At 57.4% G+C, this 21,859-nt stretch overlaps 1 protein-coding gene across 4 annotated transcripts in view; it reads right to left on the minus strand.

Annotated features, from left to right (window-relative positions):
* Positions 1-654: 654 nt before the first annotated feature.
* ZNF469 (zinc finger protein 469) overlaps positions 655-21,859 on the minus strand; it is a 361,499-nt gene continuing 340,294 nt past the window's right edge. For all 4 annotated transcript variants that reach the window (XM_090063861.1, XM_090063865.1, XM_090063862.1 and 1 more), the window contains one exon: positions 655-15,149. In XM_090063861.1, the coding sequence (XP_089919987.1) occupies positions 2,209-14,937 (12,729 nt within the window). In that variant the 5' untranslated portion in view covers positions 14,938-15,149 and the 3' untranslated portion in view covers positions 655-2,208. The remainder of the gene's footprint in view (positions 15,150-21,859) is intronic.

Raw genomic sequence — 21,859 nt, forward strand, 5'->3', positions numbered from 1 at the left:
TTAAGGGAGACAGAGTCATAGAGAAATAGGGTTGGAAAAGACCCCCAGAGATCATGTAGGAAGCAGGAGACAGCCAGCCTGGTGGGATAACGGCAGAGCCCTACAACCAAAGGCTTTTGGGAGGATGGATATATTGGGAGACAAGGGTAAGGGAAGCCCTTTACATCTCTCAGATGGATGGAAGCTACTTCAGCTTGGAAATGATTGTGTATCTTATAGGGACAGTAGACCCCCGCGTAAGATTGCACAGTGCCTGGAGATGTATGCCGACAGGCACAACACCCGCGTGCGCGCACCCGCACATGGTCACCGTTGTCCCTAAGCTGGAAAAAAAATAGAAGCTACCTAAAGAAAGACATGGGGGCAGGTGACGAGAAAAAATATTTTCCCCGTAGAATAATAAGAATAGAATAGAATAGAACAACACAAATAGCATTTCCCCAAAGCCAGGGAGCTGAGGCACGCAGAGATTAAGAGGCCTGTGTTCACACCAAGAAGCAGGAACGGAGAACAAGTTCCCCTGACTCTCCATCCGATTCCTCGCCCCCCAGCCGGGAGAGCAAGGGAGCATGTGTACACAGCAGGGGAAAGGAGAACGGAGGAAGAAAAAACAAAAAGCATCGGACAAATTCCACGCAGCCTGGGAATTTCTGTGAAAATATTGGAATATATTTGAGATTAATTCGGTAGGATTTTACAGCACGGCCCCATATTTTCATCTCATACTTTATTTAACAATATTAAAGAGGCACTTTAATAGCACACATACAACATCATAAAAAGGCCATCCCTGCGCTCTCTCTGCTCTCTGACAAAATATCAAAATAAAAACTTTTGACACAACACATTGCACCAAGGTAAATTACCTACAATAGTTCTATACAATACAAAGGATTGCAATGATACATATTAACAGGATAGAGCCTCTTCTTCTTTTTTTTTTCCCTTTTAAATCTAAAAAAATAATAATAATTGCAGGACAGACGCAAAGTACTCTGACTGTTCATATCACATCAGTGCATATCTTTACCTCCTTGACTTGGGAGTGTTCAATAGTATTTATCTTCCATGTCATCCTTTGCACCTGAGATTTCTTTCTGATTCAAAAGTTCAGTTGTATACCTGCTCGATCATGTGACGTAACCTTTGCAACACTATGGAGTACCAGCATACAGGATTTTTCTTTAAAAAGTTTTATTTTCCTGCTTTTGTTTTACAGGTAACCGCTACTTCCTAACTGTTCCCTTTTATTCTTAAATCAAGGAAGTCTGTATTCACATTACAAAAATAAAAATAGCACCAGTAACTGCATAGTATAAAGCTGATACCTATATAGCTACTAACTCAATACAGTAAGATAGTTTAGAAGTTATACCGTTAAGTACCTCGGACAGTACCGTTTTGGTGTGGTAAGTTGGCACAGTTTCGTCGTTGCGCAAATATTAAAAAAAAAATAAAAACAAAAATAAGAGTCTGTCACAAATGTCAAGGTGCAGGTCCCTAGCATTCTCACTGGTCATCCACAAGCATCATCTACAGTGGTCAAATAACGGCAGCAACGTCGGATACGCACTAATTGCCCACGCAGCACGAAACCTAACTCCTCATTTTCTTGACAATGTAGAAACAAATTCGTAAGGGTGGCTGTCAAAACATGGGGCACTCGGTTCTTAATTTATTATTATTTTTAATTGCATCGTGTCTTAGGCCAGCGCCCAATTAAATGAATTGTATGGGATTATTTGTGCAAAATCTTCACAAAAAAAAAAAATTTGCTTTCTACAGTGTACTGCACCTTATGAATAAGACGTCTATGGAATGAAGTTCATCTCTTCAAGTACTTTGTACAAAGATAACACAGACACAGTCTCAAAAGGGTCTGAGATTTGCAAGTATCCTTATAACCTCAGCACTTCTGCAATAAAGCAATTGCTCTTGACGATTCAGTCTGCCCAAAGCGATTACAATTTCAGTTCATGGAAATCATCAGCAACATCAAAGTTGTAGCATTTGCATGATAAATCAGGTGAATTAAAGTAGATTAGTAGACACAAAGCAAACTATTTCACAGAGGCTGCAGTGCAAGTTCATTTAAGCTAGACAGAAAAATCACGCTACACAAACGAATTTAATGCTTTGATAATTTTTTTTTCCCCCTTGCAAACCCCATGAAAGCAGCTGCGGATCACCATAAGTCACTTTCATAAATTACTCTGAAGTATCTCGTCTTAAAGGAATTTTAAAGCTAGTTAATTTCTGTCCAAACAGTTGGCTTAGAAGATTGTTCTGGGATTCGGCTGTCCTGTAATTGTGGGAGTCAGCAGGTTTAGCACCTTGGACAGTTCTGTGCCGGCCTATGGCGCCGTGGAGGGACGTGCCGGGGCCTTTGGCCAGGAGGTGGTGGAAGGTCTTTCCGAGGATGTCCTTCTTGCGTTTCAAGTCCCCGTTGGTCTGGCGGATCTCCACCTTCTTCTGGTTGTAAGTGTCGAGCACCATCTTCTTCAGCTGGTGCCCAACACCGACCACGCGGGGCTTGGGAATCAGTTTGTTACAGTGCGTTTCCCTCCTCCCAGGGGACAGGGCCGAAGCCTCGTTGCTAGTCCAGTCTGCTCGTTTGAGCTCCCCGGCGCTCTCGCTTCTCCCCGGGCCTGGCGTTCGGCCTTTCTTCTTCTTCCCGTCTCCCTCGATGTTCTCCCTGGAGGCCGAGCTGCCCTTGTGACTCAAAGACTTGTGCTCTTTTCGCTTCTTTAGGTGAAGCTTGCCCGTGCCGTTCAGAGCCCGCTTGTCTGAAGACTTCCCTGCCTCCAAATGGCTGTGCTTCACCGGCTCACCCTTGAGCTGGCTGCTTAGGGGCTTGTTTTGGTTGCTTCCTATTTCTTTGATGTTGGTGTTCGCACTGCTGTCTTTGGCAAAGGCGCCCGTTTCGGGCATGGCTTTGTCTTTTAGAGAGCAGGGTTTCAGTACCTCCTCTGGGTTGCCCCCAGCACTGGTGGTATTCAAGGCAGCCTCGCCATTGACTTGACTGCCTATGGTTTTCTTCTGAGAGGCCAAATCTTTAGCAGCCCTGTTCAGGACAGGGGATGCCGTCTTGTCCTTTAAAGGCAAGGAGTGATGGGCACTGTCCTTGGGAGCTGTGTCATTCACATTCAGGTTGGTCAGCAAAGGTTTATTGGCCTCCTTGGCTTGTGGAGCCTCTGCTCGTGGCACAGGGAGCTCTGGGACCTTCTTAGCAAGCTTGAGGAAATGGGTCTCTTTGGCAAGGCTTTCTTGTGGGCTGGGGTCGTCCAACAGCCGCATGACATCTGCATCATTATTGCCCAGGGTTGCTTTTTCTTGGACGTCTGCATGGCCATGCTTCTCAGTGAGATGAGGTGGAGACCGCTTTTCATCTTCTGCCTGGTTACAAGCTAGGCCAGTCAGGTCCATGCTAAACTCTGAGGAGTCCAGGAAATGTTTCCCATCAAAGGCACCTTTCTCAAGGTCCTCGACAGAAAGCGTAGCGATGTGGCTGAGCTCTGGGTCACTCGCTATTGCTTGGGGCCCAGATGGGGACAGGCACGCAGGTGGAGGGAGGGCACCAAATGGAGATTTTTCCATTTCAGCCAGGAGCTCTGAGAAGTCACCTACAAGGTCTTCTGTTTTCACAGAGGTTTGGGGCAACGGTGCTTCAGGGCTGCCGGTGGCTGCAGGGAAGGGCTCGCTGGGCGGTGTTAAAGAGTCCTCTCCTAGCTGCAGGTTGCCGTTGGGGTCCAGGTACACAGGCGAGCTGCGTGCAAACAAGCTGGCATGGTGTCCCACCTTCCTCTTCTTGCTCGGCGGCACATCCTCCCTTGGAGAGCTTTCCTCTTTAATTTTCTCATTCCCATCCTTGGAGGGGAGGCCAGGCCTCATGACCCCCCGGAACTTGAAGGTCTTACTGCTCCCTGACAGGTGCTTTTCCATGTGCCGGTCGTACTGCTCTTTCTTGGAGAAGGTGTAGTTGCACATGCTGCAGATGAAGGACTTCTTGATGACGTGCATGACGTCAGCACAGAGCTCGCACGCATACAGCGTGGTGTGCTTGATCTCCGGCTCCTCCACGATGCCATGCTCGTGGCCGAGGTGGTTGCGAAGCTCTTTGGTTTCCTGGTAGAACATGGGGCACTTATGGCACAAGTAGATCTTCTGCAAGCTGTGCACCACTAAGTGACGCTGGAGCTTGAAGGGCTTGGGGAACTGCTTCCCGCAGTGATGGCAGTCCCTGGAAGGGTCCTTGCAGTCGGGATGCATGGGCACGGCCTTTGGAGCACTCTCACATTTTGGCATGTGCTCCGGCGATGGGACGGAAGATGCTTTGGAAGAGCTGGAGGGGCAAGAGGGTGGTTTCATCTCTGCCAGGTCCTTTACTACTTTGGCCTCTTGCTCCAGGGGCTGCTCTCTTTGGCTTTTGTTCTCTTTGCAAGCAGGAGGCTTGCTGCTGCTGGACTCCACGTGCCTGGACGACTTGCTGGGTTTGCGGTACATGATGGTGTTCAGGAAATGGGTGACGGCAGCGTTGTCCTCGCTGAAGCAGGCGGGCAGACCCATGACCGATTTCTGGGCCTGCCCTTTCCGAGCGAACTGAGTGGCATGCTCGCGGAGGTGCTCGTTGTACATCCAGACGTCGGAGATCTCCTTCAGGCACATGCCGCAGGCCCACAGTCCCGCCTTGTTCTTGGCGTGTTTCTCTTTTAAATGGTCTCTCAGCTGCTCCCTCGAGCTGAATTTGCGCTGGACGCACATGTAGCAGGTGGGAGGTGGGGACGGGTTATGGGTGAGCTTGTGGAAGTCCAGTTCTCCTAAGGTGAGGAACCACTGAAAACACACTTTGCACTTATACTGTTTGTCTTTGGTCTTGAGATTTAAGTCGCTTCGGTTCTTCCCGGCTTTCCCATCTTCTGCCTTATTTTTGCTGTGCTTGCTATGCTGGCCTGGCTTCTGCTTGAAGCTCACCGTGCTGTCATCTGGATGGACAGGATTATCTTCGCCCGAGCTGACAAAGCACACGTCCCTCATCTTGAATTTGGCATTCAGCATCTCAATGTCGACTGCATGAAACTCAGGTGAGTTGGGGTCCTCGTTAGCCTTGCTATCGTAGGGTTCTTCTTCCAGGTCTGGAGGCTCAGGGCTCGCCTCCACTGCTAAGCGTTCATTTTCAGGCTCTGCCAGGGGCTTGAAGAGCATTTTGTTAGTGGGAACACTTCCTACCTCCTTGTCGAGGCTTCCCCAAATGGTCAAGTTTGGAACGTTTTCCATCCGGTTGTTTTGGCATAAGAAAGTTACCACGTTATCCTCTTCCAGGTCAATCACCTCCTTCTCTTGGCTGGCTCTCTTATAATCTGTGAGATTTGTCAAAGGGCTGGAGACAGCATCGTGCCCCTTGGGCTTGCTATTGTGACACATATTGAGCATTAAGGCATCGTCGATAGAAATGGTTTCATATTCGCAAGGATCGTCCCTGGTGACACAGAAAGAGCTGGTTTCGCTGAGGTCAGAAGCCAGCCGGATGCTAAAGAGGTCCTCGGTGCCTATCGGCTTGATGTTTGCCTCGCTAATGGGCTTGGGTTTCTTCGTCCGCTTCCCGTACACGCGCGTGCACTTCCTCCGGGTGAACTGGTCGTCCCTGGGGAAGAGCTGGGAGAACGTGGTGTCGTCGTCGAACAAGCTCTGCAGGTCCGGCTCGGCCACGCTACCGGTGCTGCGCTCTTTGCTCGGCTGCGCCTCTCCTTGTCCCCAGGGCCGGGGCTCGGAGGAACGAGGGCTGCCGTCCGAAGCACATTCCTGCCCTCCCGGAGCGGGATCCTTCGGGCCTGGTGCGGCGTCCCGAGTTTCTGCGGGCCGGTCCGGCGTGGCTGGGCCAGAGGGATGCTTCAAGGCACTGCTCCACTTCCCGTGGCTGCCCTCTCCCAAGGAGCTCTCCGTGGCCTCAGGCCCTTTCACCACTGTGCCATCCCCATCCTCACGCTGCTCTTTGCAAACCTGACTCAACCCCTTCTCCACTTGCTTCACCAACCGGGTTGACCATTTCTCTTCCGCCCGCGCCTCTTCACCTCCATTTGGAGCCTTCCTCAGCTCGCCCGTGTCCCGGGAGGCTGTCTCTTGTGAACAGGATGCCTCCTCAACAACCTCCTCCGAGGGCCCGGCTGCACGAGGAGCGGGCTCTGCCGCGGGAGAGGGCTGTGGCGAGCGAGGCCTGTCCAGTGCCTCCGCCGAGACGCAGTCGCCTACCTCAGCCACGTCCTCCAGCTTCCCTGACCGACTGGTTCCCAAAGTATCTTGGGACGGGATATCCCTTGTGTCCTCCTCCGAAGCACACAGTCCGCCAGCTTCGCTCTTGTTGGGAAACATCTTGGCTTTCCTCCGTCTCACCTTTCTGCTGAGTTTCCTCTCTGAATTGCTGCTGAACCCTTCGGGATCTTTACTTTGGCTCCTCCGGCCTTTCTCCCTCTTCCCGGGATGCTTCTTAGGGTCGGGCTTCTCCATGCCCAAGTTCTCTACCACCACCGTGCACTGATATTTTGGCTTGGGGTCTTTACTCGGCATATCCGTGCACCGGAGCTCCTGGGACATCCCCAGCGAGACCACACTCAGGTCACTGAGCACTCTGCTAACGACTTCTTGGATTTGCGCGTTGGGCTCCTTCTCTGGACCGGCGTATGCTTTCCTGGGCACAAGTGCAGCAGCAGCAACGGCAGGGACCTGCGAGTTACCCGCTCGCTCTCTGTCGGCACCCTTTGCGCCCTTCTTGGGGCCTTTCCTGGAGAGCCTCGATGCCTTGTCCAGAGGAATTAAACGGGGCCGGGAAACTTTGCTTGGCAGCGTTATGCTGTCATTTTTCATTCGATGCTTTACTGCTTTGTGCCTGGTCAGGCCAGGTTTGGACCGGAAAGAGGCAGAGCAAATGTCGCAGGTGACTTGGAGCCCGTTTTGCTTCTTTTCTTTCACACGCTCCTTTCTGGAGGCGCTCGGGAGAGCGCCCAACACATCGCCGTCATCTTCTCGGTCCGTGCTATTTCGAACGCAGCTGCCAGCTCCGCCACCACTTCCGGACCCATCTCCTTCTGCAGTCCCTTCTTTCCCATCCAGGCTCTTGCAATGATCGCCCGCTCTCGTCTCTGAAAAGTGTTGGACGCCTCCATCGAGAGGCCCAGGATCTGTCGTCTTTAGCCCAGGGCTCGCAGCAGTCGGCACCTGCTGAACGACAAAGCCAGCGGATGAGGTCTCTGGCTTGCTTCGCTGGTTGTGGCCCTCGTGACAGCCTTTTTCAAGCTCCTGTTTTTGACTTAAGTTGGATTCAGCATCTTGTTTTCTCATTGGCAAGAGATTCATGGGCTCTGCTGAGTAACTGCTGGTTTCTGGTGCCGCCTGGCTGCCCCGCAGAGGTGCTGGCTGAGACTTCATCGTTGCACCTGCTTTTCCCTCGTTGTAACGGGGGCCCAGGAACGCAGCACCGGGGCCTTCCTGCGGTTCTTGACCCACGTCTTTTTGGTCAAAGCAGGAAAGAGCGCAGTCCTTCAGCTGCAATTTCTGGTGGCTCTCCAAGTCCAACGCGGCGGCTGCCAGGTCATCGGGGCATAGCGGGGCAGGAGGTCTTGCCAACTCTTCTTTCTCAGGCTGCTGAAAGCTATTTAGGTCTTCAGCAAGACAGCGCTGGATGCTTCCCATGGGCTCCCGTGGTGCGGGGGCAGCAGTATTACAATGCTGCGGGGTGGGTGGAAACAAGAGCGCGCCTTTCCATTTGCTTTGCACCCCGGGACTCTGGGCTGGATGGCAAATGGGGTTGCTCTCGGAGTCCGAGGGGCACCGCTTCACCAGAAATAAACTCGACTGAGTCTCTGCAGTCAGCAGCGAGGCGCCGTACCGATCCCCTTCTGGAAGCCGCGCGCCAAAGCTGGAGAAGCCCAGATTTTCAGTACCGGTGCTCTGCAAATACTTCTGGTGAGAAAAGCTGGGCCGCAAAGGCAAACCGCCCAGCGAGTCCTCCTTATAGTGACAGGCTTCGAGGGCCTGCATTTTTGTGCAACCCCCTTCTTTCGGCATCTGAGCATTTACCAAATAGACATTCGTTTCGTGCAGGAAACGATCTTCCCGCTGAAGATCTTCTGCAGGGTTTAATGGGCTGGCAGGAGCCAGAGGGACATGGCTAAGGGGCTGTGGCTCCTGTCCCCCCTTGCTGGTGGACCCTCTCCCGCTGTGCTTTGCAGCACGTGACAGCTGCACCTCCGGACCGGCCCCGTCGCACCAAGGACCGCAGTCGGCGTCACCAACGTTTAGCGTCTCTGGCAATGCCTTCCCTACTGTTTCTTTCTCAAATGATCTGTGGCTTAAATAGGATTGCCTGTGTTTTTTAAATGCCAAGGTTGCTTTGTTTTTATCTTGCTCCTGCTCCTTCACAATCTGATCCGATTTCTGTCCCTGCCCTGGCAATGGGGCTCGCGCTGAGTAGCCGAGTGGGGAGAGGTTATTATGCTCTTGGGAAACACCATCTGGGTGGGTATTAATGTCGCCCGGCTCTGAACATTCATTTGCTAAGTGCTGCAGCTCCGTTACAGTATTGTGCAGCTCTTCGTTCATGAACGCGGATTGCTTTAGAGCGTAGGAGGCTGCTTCGGGGAACGGGTCCAGCTGTTCACCCGCCCCGGAAAAATGCCCGTTTTCTTCTGAGCCGGCAGCTAGGCCTATTGCTTCTCCCAGGGGGACCGTCCCGTCCACACGCGCGTGACAATATGTCGCATCCTCGCTCTCTGCGCCGCTGACGCTCTCCTCCTTCTGCTCAGCTTGGAGGCTGGTGCCGGGGGGTTGGTGGCTGGCAGAGAGCAGCATCGGGAAGCACGGCATCATCAACTCCTCTTCGTTGTTCTTGACTGTCCGGGCCACGAACAGCTGGAGCTGCTGTAAGGGGTTGGCTGCTGTCTCTTGGGCGCCAGCCTTCTCCGTGCCATGCTCAGCTTCTTTGGGCAAACTCAGGATATCGAACAACAGCGCCTTGCGGTCGCTACCCTTGTCGCACGGCCCTGGGGAGGGGTAGGGTGCTGGCTCCTTGCTTTCTCCAGCCTCTTCCAACAGCGCCGACCCGCTCTCATCTCCGCCGAAGTGCACGGCGCTTTTCAGCCCTTCGGGCGATGCTGACTTACTCAAAGGGCTTTCTTGGGAGTCCGGGACATTTTTGGGATGGGAGGAAAAGGCCAGGACCCGCTCTTCTTGGAGCCCAAATTCCGATTTCAGGTTTGCAGCGTGGCTGCCGAACGGTCCCAGCTCAGGAGGGTCATCAAAGCTTTCCTCCATTTTCCCTGGGAGAGGAAAGCCCTCAGGGCCACGCGAGCTCGGCAGGGGTGGCAACATATCTTGCTCGCTCAGATCGGCTGCCTTTAGTGTGCTAGGGCACGAGGGATCACTAATCGCAGGGCTTTTCATCGCCCGCTCTGTGTAAATTGGAGCCTCTGTTTTCGTGGGCACGCAGGAGTCGGGGACCGCGCTCGCCGTCTCTCTGGAGTCCGTTTCCTTGGGAGTTTCAGCTTCCTGGAACTGGTCGCAGGCCTTTTTGGGGCAGAAATGGTCCACGGGGATGGGGTCGTCGGGAGCTGGCGCGCACATGCTCGAGTCCAGAGAGCCAAACTCAACCGGGCAAGGCCAAGCACCCCGATGGCTCTCGTAGCTGCCATCTCTGTCCGGAGCAGCAGGCTTCACGGTCCCTAGACTCTCGCTGACGCAGACTTTCGGGGCAAGGAGGCCCGCGCTCCCAAGACCATCTGCCAAGAACAGTCGCTTTTCGTTGCTCGTCTCCTGATCCACGGGCAGAGGGGAAAACTGGCCCGAGGCGTCTCTCAGCTGCGTCCCGATGCGTTGCTCCACTTTCTGATGCACGGCAGGTGCCTCTTTATGCAGCTTGTTGGTTTGCAGCTGGTTTTCCAGTTCTGTGACCAGTCGCTTGATCTCCAGCTCGTCCTCGGACGCGTTGTTCATGAACGGGACGTTGTAATCGGTGACGCGCTCCGGCAGAGGCAAAGACATTTGACCGCCGGCTACGGTCCCCTCGTCAGGAAATTTCTTAGCTAACGGCTTCTCCACCGAAAGACCGTGAAACGGAGGGATGTCTTCTGCCAAAATTGGGGGCACGTCCTCCATCAGAGCCCACTCCTTCTCTTGCAGAAACGGAGGGTACTGCTGCTCAAACGGCATCGCTTTGCCGGGCGGGTTGCCGGCGCAGGCAAACATCACATAACTGTCCTTGCTCGCGGACACGCTGCTGTACAACGGGGCGTCGAATTCGGCGACGGGAAGTTCTTCGAAAATCGAAGAGGAATCAAAGCTCAGAGGGGAGGAGACTTTGGCCCGCTGACTTTCCGCGGCGTACGCAGACAGACCGGCCTCCTTCTGTTCGAACGAGCCGGCATTCATGTCAGCCTGGCATAAGTACATCTCATCCATGTGCGAAGAGCCCAGCGGCGGTGGCTTCGAGAAGAGGTTGGCGTCGTAGGGATCGGACAGGTCTTTAGGGTCGTAAAAGGCTTCCTCGGCGTTCACGTAGGTCGCCGGTTCTTTGACGGCCAGCATCATCCCGGCGCCGTCCCTGCTGTAACAGCCGTAATCTTTGCGGTCGCCGCAAAGTCCGTGCTGCTTTAGGTACTTGATGCCTGTTTCGGAGTAGCTCGCGTGGCCGGGACTGGCCTCGTGGCCGAGGTGGGGTGCAGCGATCAGTTCTTCCGAGTGATACCGGAGGGCGTCCTCGTTATACGGCGCGAACGGGCCCCTCTGGCTGGCCGCCGCCAAGTCCGGCGCCTCCGGCACGGGTCGTGCCGTCTCCTCGGCGTGGCTGGCCTGCCTCCTGTACCGCGGGAGGGGGCTCGTGCTCGAAGCATCCTCGCCGCGAGCCCGCTGCTCTTGGCCCTCCGCGGGAGACACGGTTGGGCCCGTCGGCGGACACTTGGCGGAGCCGAACCTCCTGGTCCCTCTGGAAAAGCCGCCCTTGCTTTTGTGGCTCTTCTTGGGGGCCGTGGCGTCGGAGGGGCTGGGAGGGAGCGGCGCCGCGTGCTCGCCGCCCTTCTCGGCGTCCGAATCCGCCTGCTCCGTGCCGGGGGGGCTGGCGCTGGTCTCGCTCGACAGGCTCGTGCTGCGGCGGCTGCCCGTGGAGGACCGGCGCGCCCTGGCCGTGCCCTCGTCCTTCTTGCCGGCCTCGCTGCCTGGGGCCCGCCTCTGCTCCTGGCTCCCTCTCTTCTGGCTATGCAGCCAGGCCGGCTCCTTCTCCTTGCCCGAGCGCCTCCGGCTAAAGCTGCGCTTGGGTCTCCCGTTAAAACCCGAGCCCGGCTTCCTCCTGCCCGGCAGCGCGGCGTAGTCCGCGCCGTCGTCCTCCGAGTCCGAAATGTAGTCGTACTCCCCGAACTGCCCATCGTGGGGGGCCGGCAGCAGCCGCTCGGTGACCAGGGAGAACTGCATGTTCGCGTTGCTCTTGACGTGCAGCTTGTGCAGCTTGTTCTTCTGCTGCACGATCTTGTGGATGAGCTCCTTGCTCCAAGTCCCGCTCCTGAGCTTCCGCTTTTTCCCATCCTTCATGGAGAAGCGCGGCGGCTTCGCGCTCTTGCTGGCGGCGGCCGGGCTGGGGGCGCTAGGCCGCGCGTCGCTCCTCGCGCAGGGGTCCCGGGTGGCGTTTCTGCACGGTTTCTTCTCCGCGCCGGGTTTGGGGACGGCAGACTCGGTGCTGCCCTTCCTCCCTGCCCTCAGCTTGGCGCTCTTGTTGGGCTCCGCTTTACCCACCGGGACCCGGTCGGCACCCCGGCTCCGATCCAGCTCCTTCGTGTCGAGCTTCTCCAGCTTCTGGGCCCCACGGCTGGCAAACCTCCCCGCCGGCCTCCCCTTATGAACGTGCTGCCTCCCCGGCGTCCGGCTCTTGGTCGCCTCTTCGCTGGGGCGATCCTCTTCGTAGTAAAAGGCGGTTTTCGGCTTCTCCTCGGCGCCCGGGTGTTTCTGCTTGCTCTCCGGGGCGTCCTTCGGCTTGTAGGGCGCCCCGCTGCCGGCAGCCTTCGCCGACGTGAGCTCCTCGTCCACGAAGACGTCCATGAAGCTACTGTCGATCTCCGGGTTGTCGGACTGGTACCCCAGGCCGTTCAGCGCTTCCGTGATCAGGCTGTCCAGCTTGGCGTCGTCGATCTCCAAATCGGAAGCGGTCAGCGGCGGGGCGGCGACGGCGAGGCCGTGGAAGAGGTTGGCTTTCAGCGGGTCGTCCTTCGCCTCCCCGTCCAACAGGAAGTCGACGTTCTTGCTCAAAGTCAGCAGGGGCGAGTGGGAGTCGGGGGCCAGCGGCAGCCCCAGCCCCAGCCCCGGCTGCGGGTGCTTCGCGGGGTCCGGGAGGAGCGGTTTCCTGCCCTCGGCGCCCCGGGCGCCGTCCTTCGTCTCCGCCTGGAAGACGGCGTGGGAGCCGCAGAACTGCCGGTGCTCCAGGAAGGAGGAGAGGTTGCTGTAGTTTTGGTCGCACTGCTTGCAGGTCAGCAGCACGTCCAGCTGGTCCAGGCTGGCGCTGCTCAGCGAGTTGGCCAGCAGGTGATGGGACAAGTACGGCGGGGGCGGGGGCTCCCCCTCCAAGCCGTCCAGGCCCGCTTTGTGGTACGGGGCCTCGGGCAGGCACTTGAGCAGGGGCTCGTCCTTGGAGGCGTCCGCGGGGAAGTGGAAGGACTTGGCGGCCTCAGGGGGCTGGTAGTGGAGGGCGGGCACGTCCTTCGGGTGGCACGGGTGGGGGTAGAAGGGAGACGGAGCCAGCGCGGGGGGCAGCTGGCTGTCTTCGAAGCTGGGGTTGCCGGGGCTGGCGGACATGGGCGAGAGGGACGAGCACGTGCTGCCGCCCGCGGGGTTGGGCACGGGCGACGGGAGCGGGGACTCGCGCGGGGAGGCCCCCACCAGGGTGGGGGCCGGCAGCGCCAAGGCGAGGGCGGGGGGGTTCCTGGCGGGCGCCGCTTGCTTCAGGCTGTAGAAGAGCGCCTTGCTCCTCGCGTCGCCCCCGGGGGACCCGGCCTCCTTCCTGCCTTCGAAGGAGAAGGCGTTTGTCGGCTGCTGGCCGGCGTCGCTCCTCAGGCCATCTCCGGGCAGCAGCTTTTTGCTGTGGTACCCCGGGACGCCGGTCAAGGGGGGGCCTTTCTGGATTTTGCCCCCCCCCGGCCACTCCGAGGTGCCCAGCGGGAACGGGAACTTCTGGCTGGTGATCTGCCTCGAGAGCTCGATGCGGTTCTGGCTGGGCATGGCGGAGGTGAGGTGGATTTGCTGCCAAGGCATCCGGGAGCTTTTTTGCACGTGCTGCCTTTGCTCCGGGCCAGACTGGCACTCGAACGAGAACTGGTTTCCAACGGGGTTCGAATAAGGTGCTGAACTGGGGTCCAGGGGAGGGAAGGCCTTGCTGGCTCCGTCCCAGGCCTGCAGCAGCCTGGGGTGGGGCTGAGCAGTAGTGGGGATGCTTTTCTCGAAAGGCACCGACGCCGCGCTTACGCCGCCGGCCGCGGAGCTGCAATAAACTTTGTTCTGAAAGTGCACTTGGGAGACAGAGTTTTGTGGCATGTTCCTTCTAAGAGAGCTACCCGGGGCCAGTATCCTCGGACCGGGGACACCGTCTTTCAACGTGCATTGCCTCTTACTGACCGGCTTTGGCATAGTAGGAGTGTGTAAACTAGACGGAAAAACAGCTTGGCTTTCTTGGAAAGTGCTTGGGTTTTGGTCGATAGCACCAGAAGAAGAGATAGCACCATTAAGGTCAGTGGAGTGCTCATTCCTCCCCTTGTAGCAAGGCAGAGGGGACTGGTGATGGACCCCCGGCGCCTGCGACGGCAGGAACTGAGCGGGCTGAGAAGGCAGGCTGTACGCCCTGCCCTCCGGGACCACGTTGTCGTAGGAGCCGTTGCTCAGAGCCTCGTCTTGCCAGTCTCTGGAAGAGGAATGGAAGCTGAAAGCACCATGAGTCACCTGGTTTACTGCCAGGGAAACATCCATATAATCTTGGCTGCTCGCATCGTTGTGGTAGGACTCCTTCACCGCGTCCTGCACCGGCTGGCACGGATAGGGGAAAGGCAAGGACCCCGGGCTGCGCGCGCCGGACTTGCCGCTCTCGGGAAAAGCGCCGGCTTTCGGGGCAGACAGGCCGTAGGTAGCGCCTGGGAAGATCTTTTCGGGGGATGGCCACGAATTCACCCCGTTGGCCTGGAAGTCTAAATAGTGTAACTGCCCGCCGGCGCCGGGGCTTTTGTGGGGGACCCCCACGGGCGACTGTCCCTTGGCGGCGTGGTTCTGGCGTGCGGTGGTTGTCGCCTGTGAGGTATAACTGGTGGAGGTGAGGCTGGCGGAGGCCTCAGGGAAGCATCGGCCGAAGCCCAGGTCCTCCTGCTGCAGCTCGGCCTCCCTCTCCGGGATGCTGGGCACGTGGAAGCGGTAGCTTCCCGAGATGGGCCCTCGGGGGACTTCGAGCTTCTTGGGCGGGATGACCTTCTGCTGCGGGTAGGCGATGCCGATGGTGGGGTTGGGCCGGGCGTTGGCGATGCTGAGCCGGTAGAGCTGGTGGTGGCCGCGCTCCCCCTTCCCAGCCCGCCGGCCCTTCTCCCGCGCTCGGCTTTTCCCCGGGGGAGACTGCGGGCTGCCCTTGATGCCGCCCCAGGCGCCATCGCCGGCGAACGCGGGCCTGTTGTGGAGGGACTTGAAGTCGATCTTGCCCGCCTGCTGCGGCCGGATCACGGCTTCCCGCTGGCTGTGGGGCTCCTTGTCCTTGGCGCTGGGGAAGGGGGGCGCGCTCTCGGCCCCGCTGTGCAAACCCAGCTCCGAGCTGTCCGGCAAGCCGCCGTCGTACTCCCGCGCCTCCTTCTCGCCGTAGCGCTCGAAGACAAAGTCTTTGTCTTTGGAGCCGGACTCGGTGTCGGGGATGGCGTACGCATGCTGGGTCTCCCCTGTCATGATACCGAGGGGCAGGGCTAGAAAGCGCTGGCTTCCCTTCGCTCCATGGGGTTAGATGCTGCCTTCGCGGGCATGGTCCCTTGTTCGCCGGCAGTTAGGAGGAGGCCGGATTAAAAGGGCAGTGGCACCCTGCTCCCACATCCATCCCGGCTGCTGGACAGGCTGGGCGTGGGGACACCGGCTGGGGGGAGCCTCATCGTTCAGGATGGGACCTACAACAAAGAGAGAGCGCGGTGAGACCGGGGAGGGCGGAAACGAGGGCTTGCCTAATGCCACGGAGCCCAAGGACGTGGGGGGAAAGGGGCTGGCTCCGTGCAAAGCATCGCTGCCTGGATTCGTCGGCACTGAACCAGGGTAGAGGGTGACGCAGCGGCCACTGGCCTCATGGCACGCGTCACCCCTGGACAGCTCGTGATGGGGAGAAAGGGGCTTGGGTCTCCTGGGGGTAGGGGGCTGGGGGAAAGAGCAGCTCCCCCCTCTTTGCAGAAGCCCCTCAAACTTCTGGCTCTTCAAAGGCGGCTCTGAGCATTTTACCTTCTGCAAAACTTGCTGAGGGCGGCAATTTTCTCCGCTCAGCAGCTATTTCTGGGCCCTGATTAGCAGGCTAAGCAGGAAAAGACGACAGAAGAGCTCCACCTACGGATTACTGGGAATGACTGTCAGGGACGGGCTCTGCCTGGCTGCGAAAGGTGCCCTGGAAAGGAGTTTCCACCGGCCCCCCTGCTCCTCTCCGGCACCGCACCGGTCCTCACTTCGCTCTCCCGGCTCCTGCCCTCGGGCCCTTGGCGGCGGGAGGTTTGGGGTTTTTACTTCTGGGTAGGCAGCACCAGCCGCGTGACCTCAGCTCCCTGCGCAAATGCACCCGCGAGGACTCGCTGGAGCATCTGCATCCAGATTGCATTTCAGAAAAACACTCTGGCTGCTGGCAGCATTTCAGGAGCCGCGGTGGTTTCCGCACAGGGTTCGGCAGGACGGGTTTGGGCCCAGGGTGCATGCAGAGGGGGAAAGCAAGGACAGTTCCTTGCTTTTGCCAGCAAATCAGGTGGAGAAAGGATTAGAAACTGGGTCTCCTCCATCCCAGGCCAGTGAATCTCTCCCTCCATCCCCTTCCTCTTCCCTCGTGCAATGAAAACGCACCCTGAACCCACAGCCGATGCTGCCCAACAGAGCAGTTTCCCTCACATCTGGTCTAGCTGGATCAGGGCATGAAAACACAACGGAGGGGAGCATTTAAAAATCCCCCACAGGGAGCTCTTGAATAGCAGAGCTTTCTAGCCACGGCTATAGCGAGCTCCTTCTTGCCTTTAGCCGTGCTGGGAGGACAGCTTATGTCTCAGGGACGTTTTTCCTAAAGCCTTTGTAAAACCCATGCTTCCCTGGCATTTCACACCTGCTGCAGAAATGCAGCCAGCTCTGGGGAGAACATGCCAGCTGCTTAACAGAGCACAGCAACACTGAACCCCAGGAAGCAACGACTGCAACATCCGGCCGCCCCTTGACCAGCCCCACTCTCGTGAAAAGGGATCGAGGGATTTCTAATGATCAGAAGCACCATTTAGTATGCCCCCGCCAACCCCAGATCCACCCCGGGATCCCACTACCCCCACCACCCCCTGCGTGCCCCCCACCCAAGCGCTGGCCCGCTTTGACCTTGCCCCGCACAGCAGAGCTAAAAGCAGGCACCTGCAGCAACAAGGCGAGGAGGGGAGGAATACAGCTTATCGCCGCTCCGATCGCAGCAGCCGTATGCAGTGAAGCGAGCTGTGTCACTGCGACCTGCCTCTCCGGGGCTCTGCTAATTATAGCTCCAGGCAAATGGACTTTTAGGAACCCGGCAGGCCTGCCACGCCACGATCCCTGGTGCGGGCAAAGTGAGGCACCGACGCGACTGCCGGGCAGTGCTGCCCAATGCACACATCACTGGTCATGCCCACACTCGCCTTTCCAAGCTGGTTTTACCGTCGCAAGATCCAGGTCTCCGTGAAGACCGGCTGGCGCGAGGAGCTTGAGTGCATGTAAACCTAGTAAGGACTTTAAATCTAAAGCCCAGAAGCTTGCGACTAAAGAATTTTCTTTTTGCAAAAATCTGATGAAAGATATCACCTGTGCCGTGAGTCCTGACAACTTCAAATCTGATGACTTCTCTGCCATCAGCACTGCAGTGTCCACGTCTCCCTGCTTTGCGCCCTCTCATGGTTTTTCTTGCGGCGCTGGCACGTGAGAAGGTCGGAGGAGGCAAATTTTACGATTTTTTAATACAATAGAATAGGGAAGCCTGGATGGGACGGACCAGGTTGTGCCTCCCAGTCCTACATCCCTGTGTTTTAAACTCGCTGGATTTAAAACAGCATGCCCATGCGGATGGGACCTTGGGAGCTGTGACCCCAAATCTTCCAAGAGACGTCCCAGACTCGCCAGAGCCAGCTAGCTCGGTAGCATTGCCACCCCCTCCCCAGCCCTCGAAAACCACAGTCGCCACCGCCGGAGCCAGAGAGCGCATCGCTCGGAGATGTGGTCAGAGATAGGCGAGGAAGGTGGCGGATGATAACCAGGCCCACAACCAGGAAACGTGTCTGGGGGTCACCGCAGATGCCTGGGAGGGTACCGCTGAGCCTAGGGAGGAAAGGCCTTGAAGCAACAGGGTGTTTCGAGCCAGGACACCTGTGATGTCTCCTGTCTTTGCCAAGGCACGAGGCCCCGATCTCCCAGCTTCGGGAGGCATCGCATTCAATTCCTTTGCTGTTTACCAGGTTTCGGCCGAGGGTCGCACCCCCTCCCACCTCCCGGTTTAAGGAGGCTCCGCTGCGGATCAGCCGCGTACGCCTGCACGGCCCGCCGCTCTCCTGGCGTCGCCCCGCGCAGGATGGATCCACCTGGTTTGCAAACCGGGACGTGGCCTGGGCGGCACCGCCCCGGTGGGGAGAGGCAGCCGGCCCCGCAGCTGGGCAGCCCACCAGCCAACGGGCCACGCCACGGGGTGCCCATCGGCCCCTTTTCCTCCTGCGTGTCATTAAAGCCTCTGCCCAGGAGAGGGCATTGCTTCGACGGCAGCCTTTGCCACCGTGCCTCAGCACGCTGGGCTGTAGGAGCGGCTTCTGATTGGGGTGGAGATGGGTAAAAACGTCTCTTCTGCCTTTCTCTGGGCTTCTCTCAGCTTTTACAGGCCCTTTTGTGCTGGGGGGCAGTGAAAACACAGCACATCAGTTTGCTTCTGCGTCGCAAGCGGACCAGCTGCTATCGCTGGGAGATAAAAGCAGGGTTTGGCTGGCAGTCTTTCCCCCACAACTGCCTTTTTCCTTGCTGCCATCCAGGGCTATTGCCCTTTCAAAGCTGTCCTGTCCCAGTGGCTCAAGTCGTGTCTTCATGCAGCGAGATCCTTACAAACAAATCACGAAATTGCTGACCGGCACATCCAGCCCCTGACAATCAAACCTTTTTAAAAGGCAACCAGCTACTCATTTTGGCTCCTAGCGTAGGTTTTGTAGAAGCAAATGATTTCCAGGTGTTGTTTCCTTTTTTAAATCCTATCGGAAGCAAGGGAGGGGGGTTGGCCTAGCCTTTTAAAACGGTCCTTTTCAGGGCCTGCAACCCAAAGAAGGGGGGGGCACTACAAGCGGCGAGCATCCTCCATCCCAGACCTCTCACCCACACCCATTGGCAGGCATCCTACGTGCAGGTCTTGGGGTTCGGATGCTGCAGCAGAGACCTGGCTGGGCTCAGAAACCAGGGCTTGAAGTACCTCCCCCACGTGACGAGGGGTGCATGCTGCGGCAGCACTGCTACCTCCCAAATCTGGGTGGGGATAACAACCCACACGGAGAATCCCAGCTCAGCTTGCCCCTGCCGCCACTTGCCAGACCGTGGAGATGCCCTAAAACATCTTTCCCAGCTTGTCCCCTTGGAGAGCAGACGGAGGGCAATGCCCCCAGAAGGCCGAGACCGCCCGGAGGAAGCGCGCAGGGCACGGGCACGGCCCAGGCCAGGGGGCTTGCAGGGGGGACGACGCTGTTGTAGACCCAAATCCTGTCCGCCCCACACTGACACCCGTAGCTGTGATACAGGGCACGTCCCAGGCGCCGTCAGCTCCCACGGCAGGAGATGCCGCCAGCGTCGGAAAGCACGAGCGGCGCTCAGCCGGCTTTAAAGATCAGCCTTGCCCGGCCGTGGCATTCACGACACAGTGCCTCGGTTGTCAGCGAGCGGAGAATGGATGGGCTGTGAGGCCGGGGGAGGATTCGGCGAGGCGGTCCCCCCCCGCTATCAACGGCCTGGCTCTTTGATCCATCTGTTTATCTACCTGCCTATCAATCCAGCTGCTGCCAATAGCAGCTGACAGTCTCATATTCCTCTGTGGTTTCACACTCCACTAAGCGAAATGAATCCCAGACTGATACGGCCGGAGCTGCATCGCTCCTGCCCCCGGCGAGCACGCCAAAGTTAACACGCCGTCCCTCGGCCTGCCGGGTTTGACTTTCACAACAATGCGCCACTTATACTGACTCCAGCCACAACTGTAAAGCCTGTTTACTGCTGTTTAAATTTGCAAAGGCTCCTTGCCAAGATAAAATAACCCCGGCCAGAGCTAGTTCCATTATCACAGTCGTGCTCATTCAGCCACATAAAGGAGGCATTTTTGAAGGGAAGGCTGCGTCTCCCAACGTTTGCGTCGCCGGGGCCCGAGTTAGCTGTCGCGTTATTGCCGCGTGCCAGCATCAATGACCCCCGAGCTTCCCGAGTCGAAGGTGCTGCTGCTACAACAGCAAAGCCGGTGGCACGTGGACTTGTCCCCATTACAGGAAGGGGGAAACCCCGGCTTGCTCCATCGTCCGCACGAGAAAAATGCACGCAGGTATGAAGCATGGAGATCCCCAGCGCTTCTGGAAACACGGTGACTGCACAGGACCAGGGACGGAGAGCCGGCCCCATTCGCAGCAGCAAGGGGGGCTGGCTCTAGCCTAGAGATCTGGGTTTCATTTCCAGCTCAGCCCCTCTCTCTGACCCCAAACTGGTTGCCGAATTGCTGCCCACCTCGCTCCCCGCGTGCACAACAGCCAACGCTCCTTGCTGTCTCTGCCTCATCCAGTTAAGCTGCTCTTGTTTTTGGGCTGCCGGCTCCAACCTACTCCGGGCTCCGCAGCTTGCTGCTGCATCGCTGCCACATGGATGCTCGCGCAGGTCCCATCCAGCCCTCGGTCGTTTTGGTGTCAAAGCCAATCTAGTTGCCAGATGCCGGTGCCTCTAAGGGTGACGTTCTGCTTAACTCTGCATGGAGCAGGCACAAAGCACTCACACCAGTATCGTGTTACCCGTGATTTTCCACTCAAGTTTCCTGATGGGACCTACACATGCCACTGTGCATGATGACAGCCAGCGTAGGCAACTCACCCTTTACTTAGCCCTGCAACTGCTGGCTGTGTTTAATGCAATGGCAGCAGCCCCAGCTTTTTCTTTGCAAGGAATCATCTCTAAGCGGGTGTGCACACTCCTTGCTGCAGGAAACAAAACAGGAGCCACCCCTCCTAGCATGACTGGAAATGCAGTATTCAGTGGCAACACAGAGGTTTGCACCATCTGCCCCATTTACTTGCTCTTTTGCAGCTGAAACCCAGCTCTTTTCCACTTCCTCTTTACAGCGCATTTCATTTCTTAGCTGTGGTATCGCTCGGGCATCGTTTCTATGTTTCAGCTCCAAGCAGAGGTGAGGGGGGGTTGGTGGGAAGCCCCTGCTCTTTGCAATCACCCAGCTTGCAATCCTCTGCCTCAGACTCCAGACCTGGATGCACAACAGGTGCACGCTGGCATAACTGCGTGCACGGCTGCAAGGTGTACCGGTGTCTGGCGCGGACACACAACCCGCTCTCCCAGGCTAGCTGCTGCGGTCGGTGCTTTTACAGTGCCTCATCTTCACCAGTGGGCAGAGGAGCCAGTAACTCTGCACGGAGCAGGCAAACAGCACTCACACCAGTATCACGTTACCCCTGATTTTCCACTCAAGTTTCCCTAAAGCGGTTAATCTACAGCCCTATGCTGGTGCATGGCCTCTGTCTGCTACTTGTGCTGGTCCAGGCCCCTGCTCTTTTGCAGATACATCCTTTTCCCGGACCTTGCTACCTTTGCTACTACAGCAATGCTATTGTCTTTTCTTGCATAGAGATCTTGGGATGCAGCTTGGCTGAAAGATGCTGTCCAAAACGAAGCCAGATTGGACTCCAGTGGCACCGATACACAGCCCACGCTGGGCTTTCTGTTGCAATAGTCCTAGGAAAGCACCTCTGGATCATCTGGCCGGCTAGGCAGTCACGCTCTGCTCACAGCCCGAGTCTCCCGGCTCCTGAGCATCCTCCACAATCCCTCTCCCTCCCGGGACGGACGCCACGCAAGATGCTCCGGTGCCTCCTGGGGCAGGCAGCTCCTGGCCTCCATCCTCTATGTTAGAGGCAGGTCCTCTCTCTGAGCCCACTTTAGGGAGACCTGTAGCCTGGAGTTGCTTGAAGGAGCAGCGGGTGATTGTGCAAGGAGAAATCTGCCACAACTGGCTGGACACAGACACAACCAAGTGACCCCTTCTTCCAACCCTACGCTGTAGCAGCTCAGACAGCCTTCACCTCCCCGCTGCTCACACGTACTGGCGACCTGGGCCTGCTAAATCTGAGCGGGCGCCGTACACATGCCTGGGTCCTTGTCTCCAGACGCTGGACCACGGGGTAGGACCAAGGCTGAGGAAAGCGCGGTGCTTCCTGCAGGTTGCATGTTCAGCCATGCAGTGAGGACCGGGACCCTCAGGATGAGGCCATCAGGTGCATTTTGGGCCCCTAACCTTGCCTAACAGCTGCCCCCAATTACAAAAGCCGGCCGATAACAGCGCTGGCCTGACCTTCGGGGTCTACCTTTGCAAACGCGGCTTCCTGAGAGCGGAGGCTAA

Source organism: Crocodylus siamensis, chromosome 9 (genome assembly GCF_052110815.1).
Source record: "Crocodylus siamensis isolate JL-2025a chromosome 9, ASM5211081v1, whole genome shotgun sequence".
NCBI lineage: Eukaryota > Metazoa > Chordata > Crocodylia > Crocodylidae > Crocodylus > Crocodylus siamensis.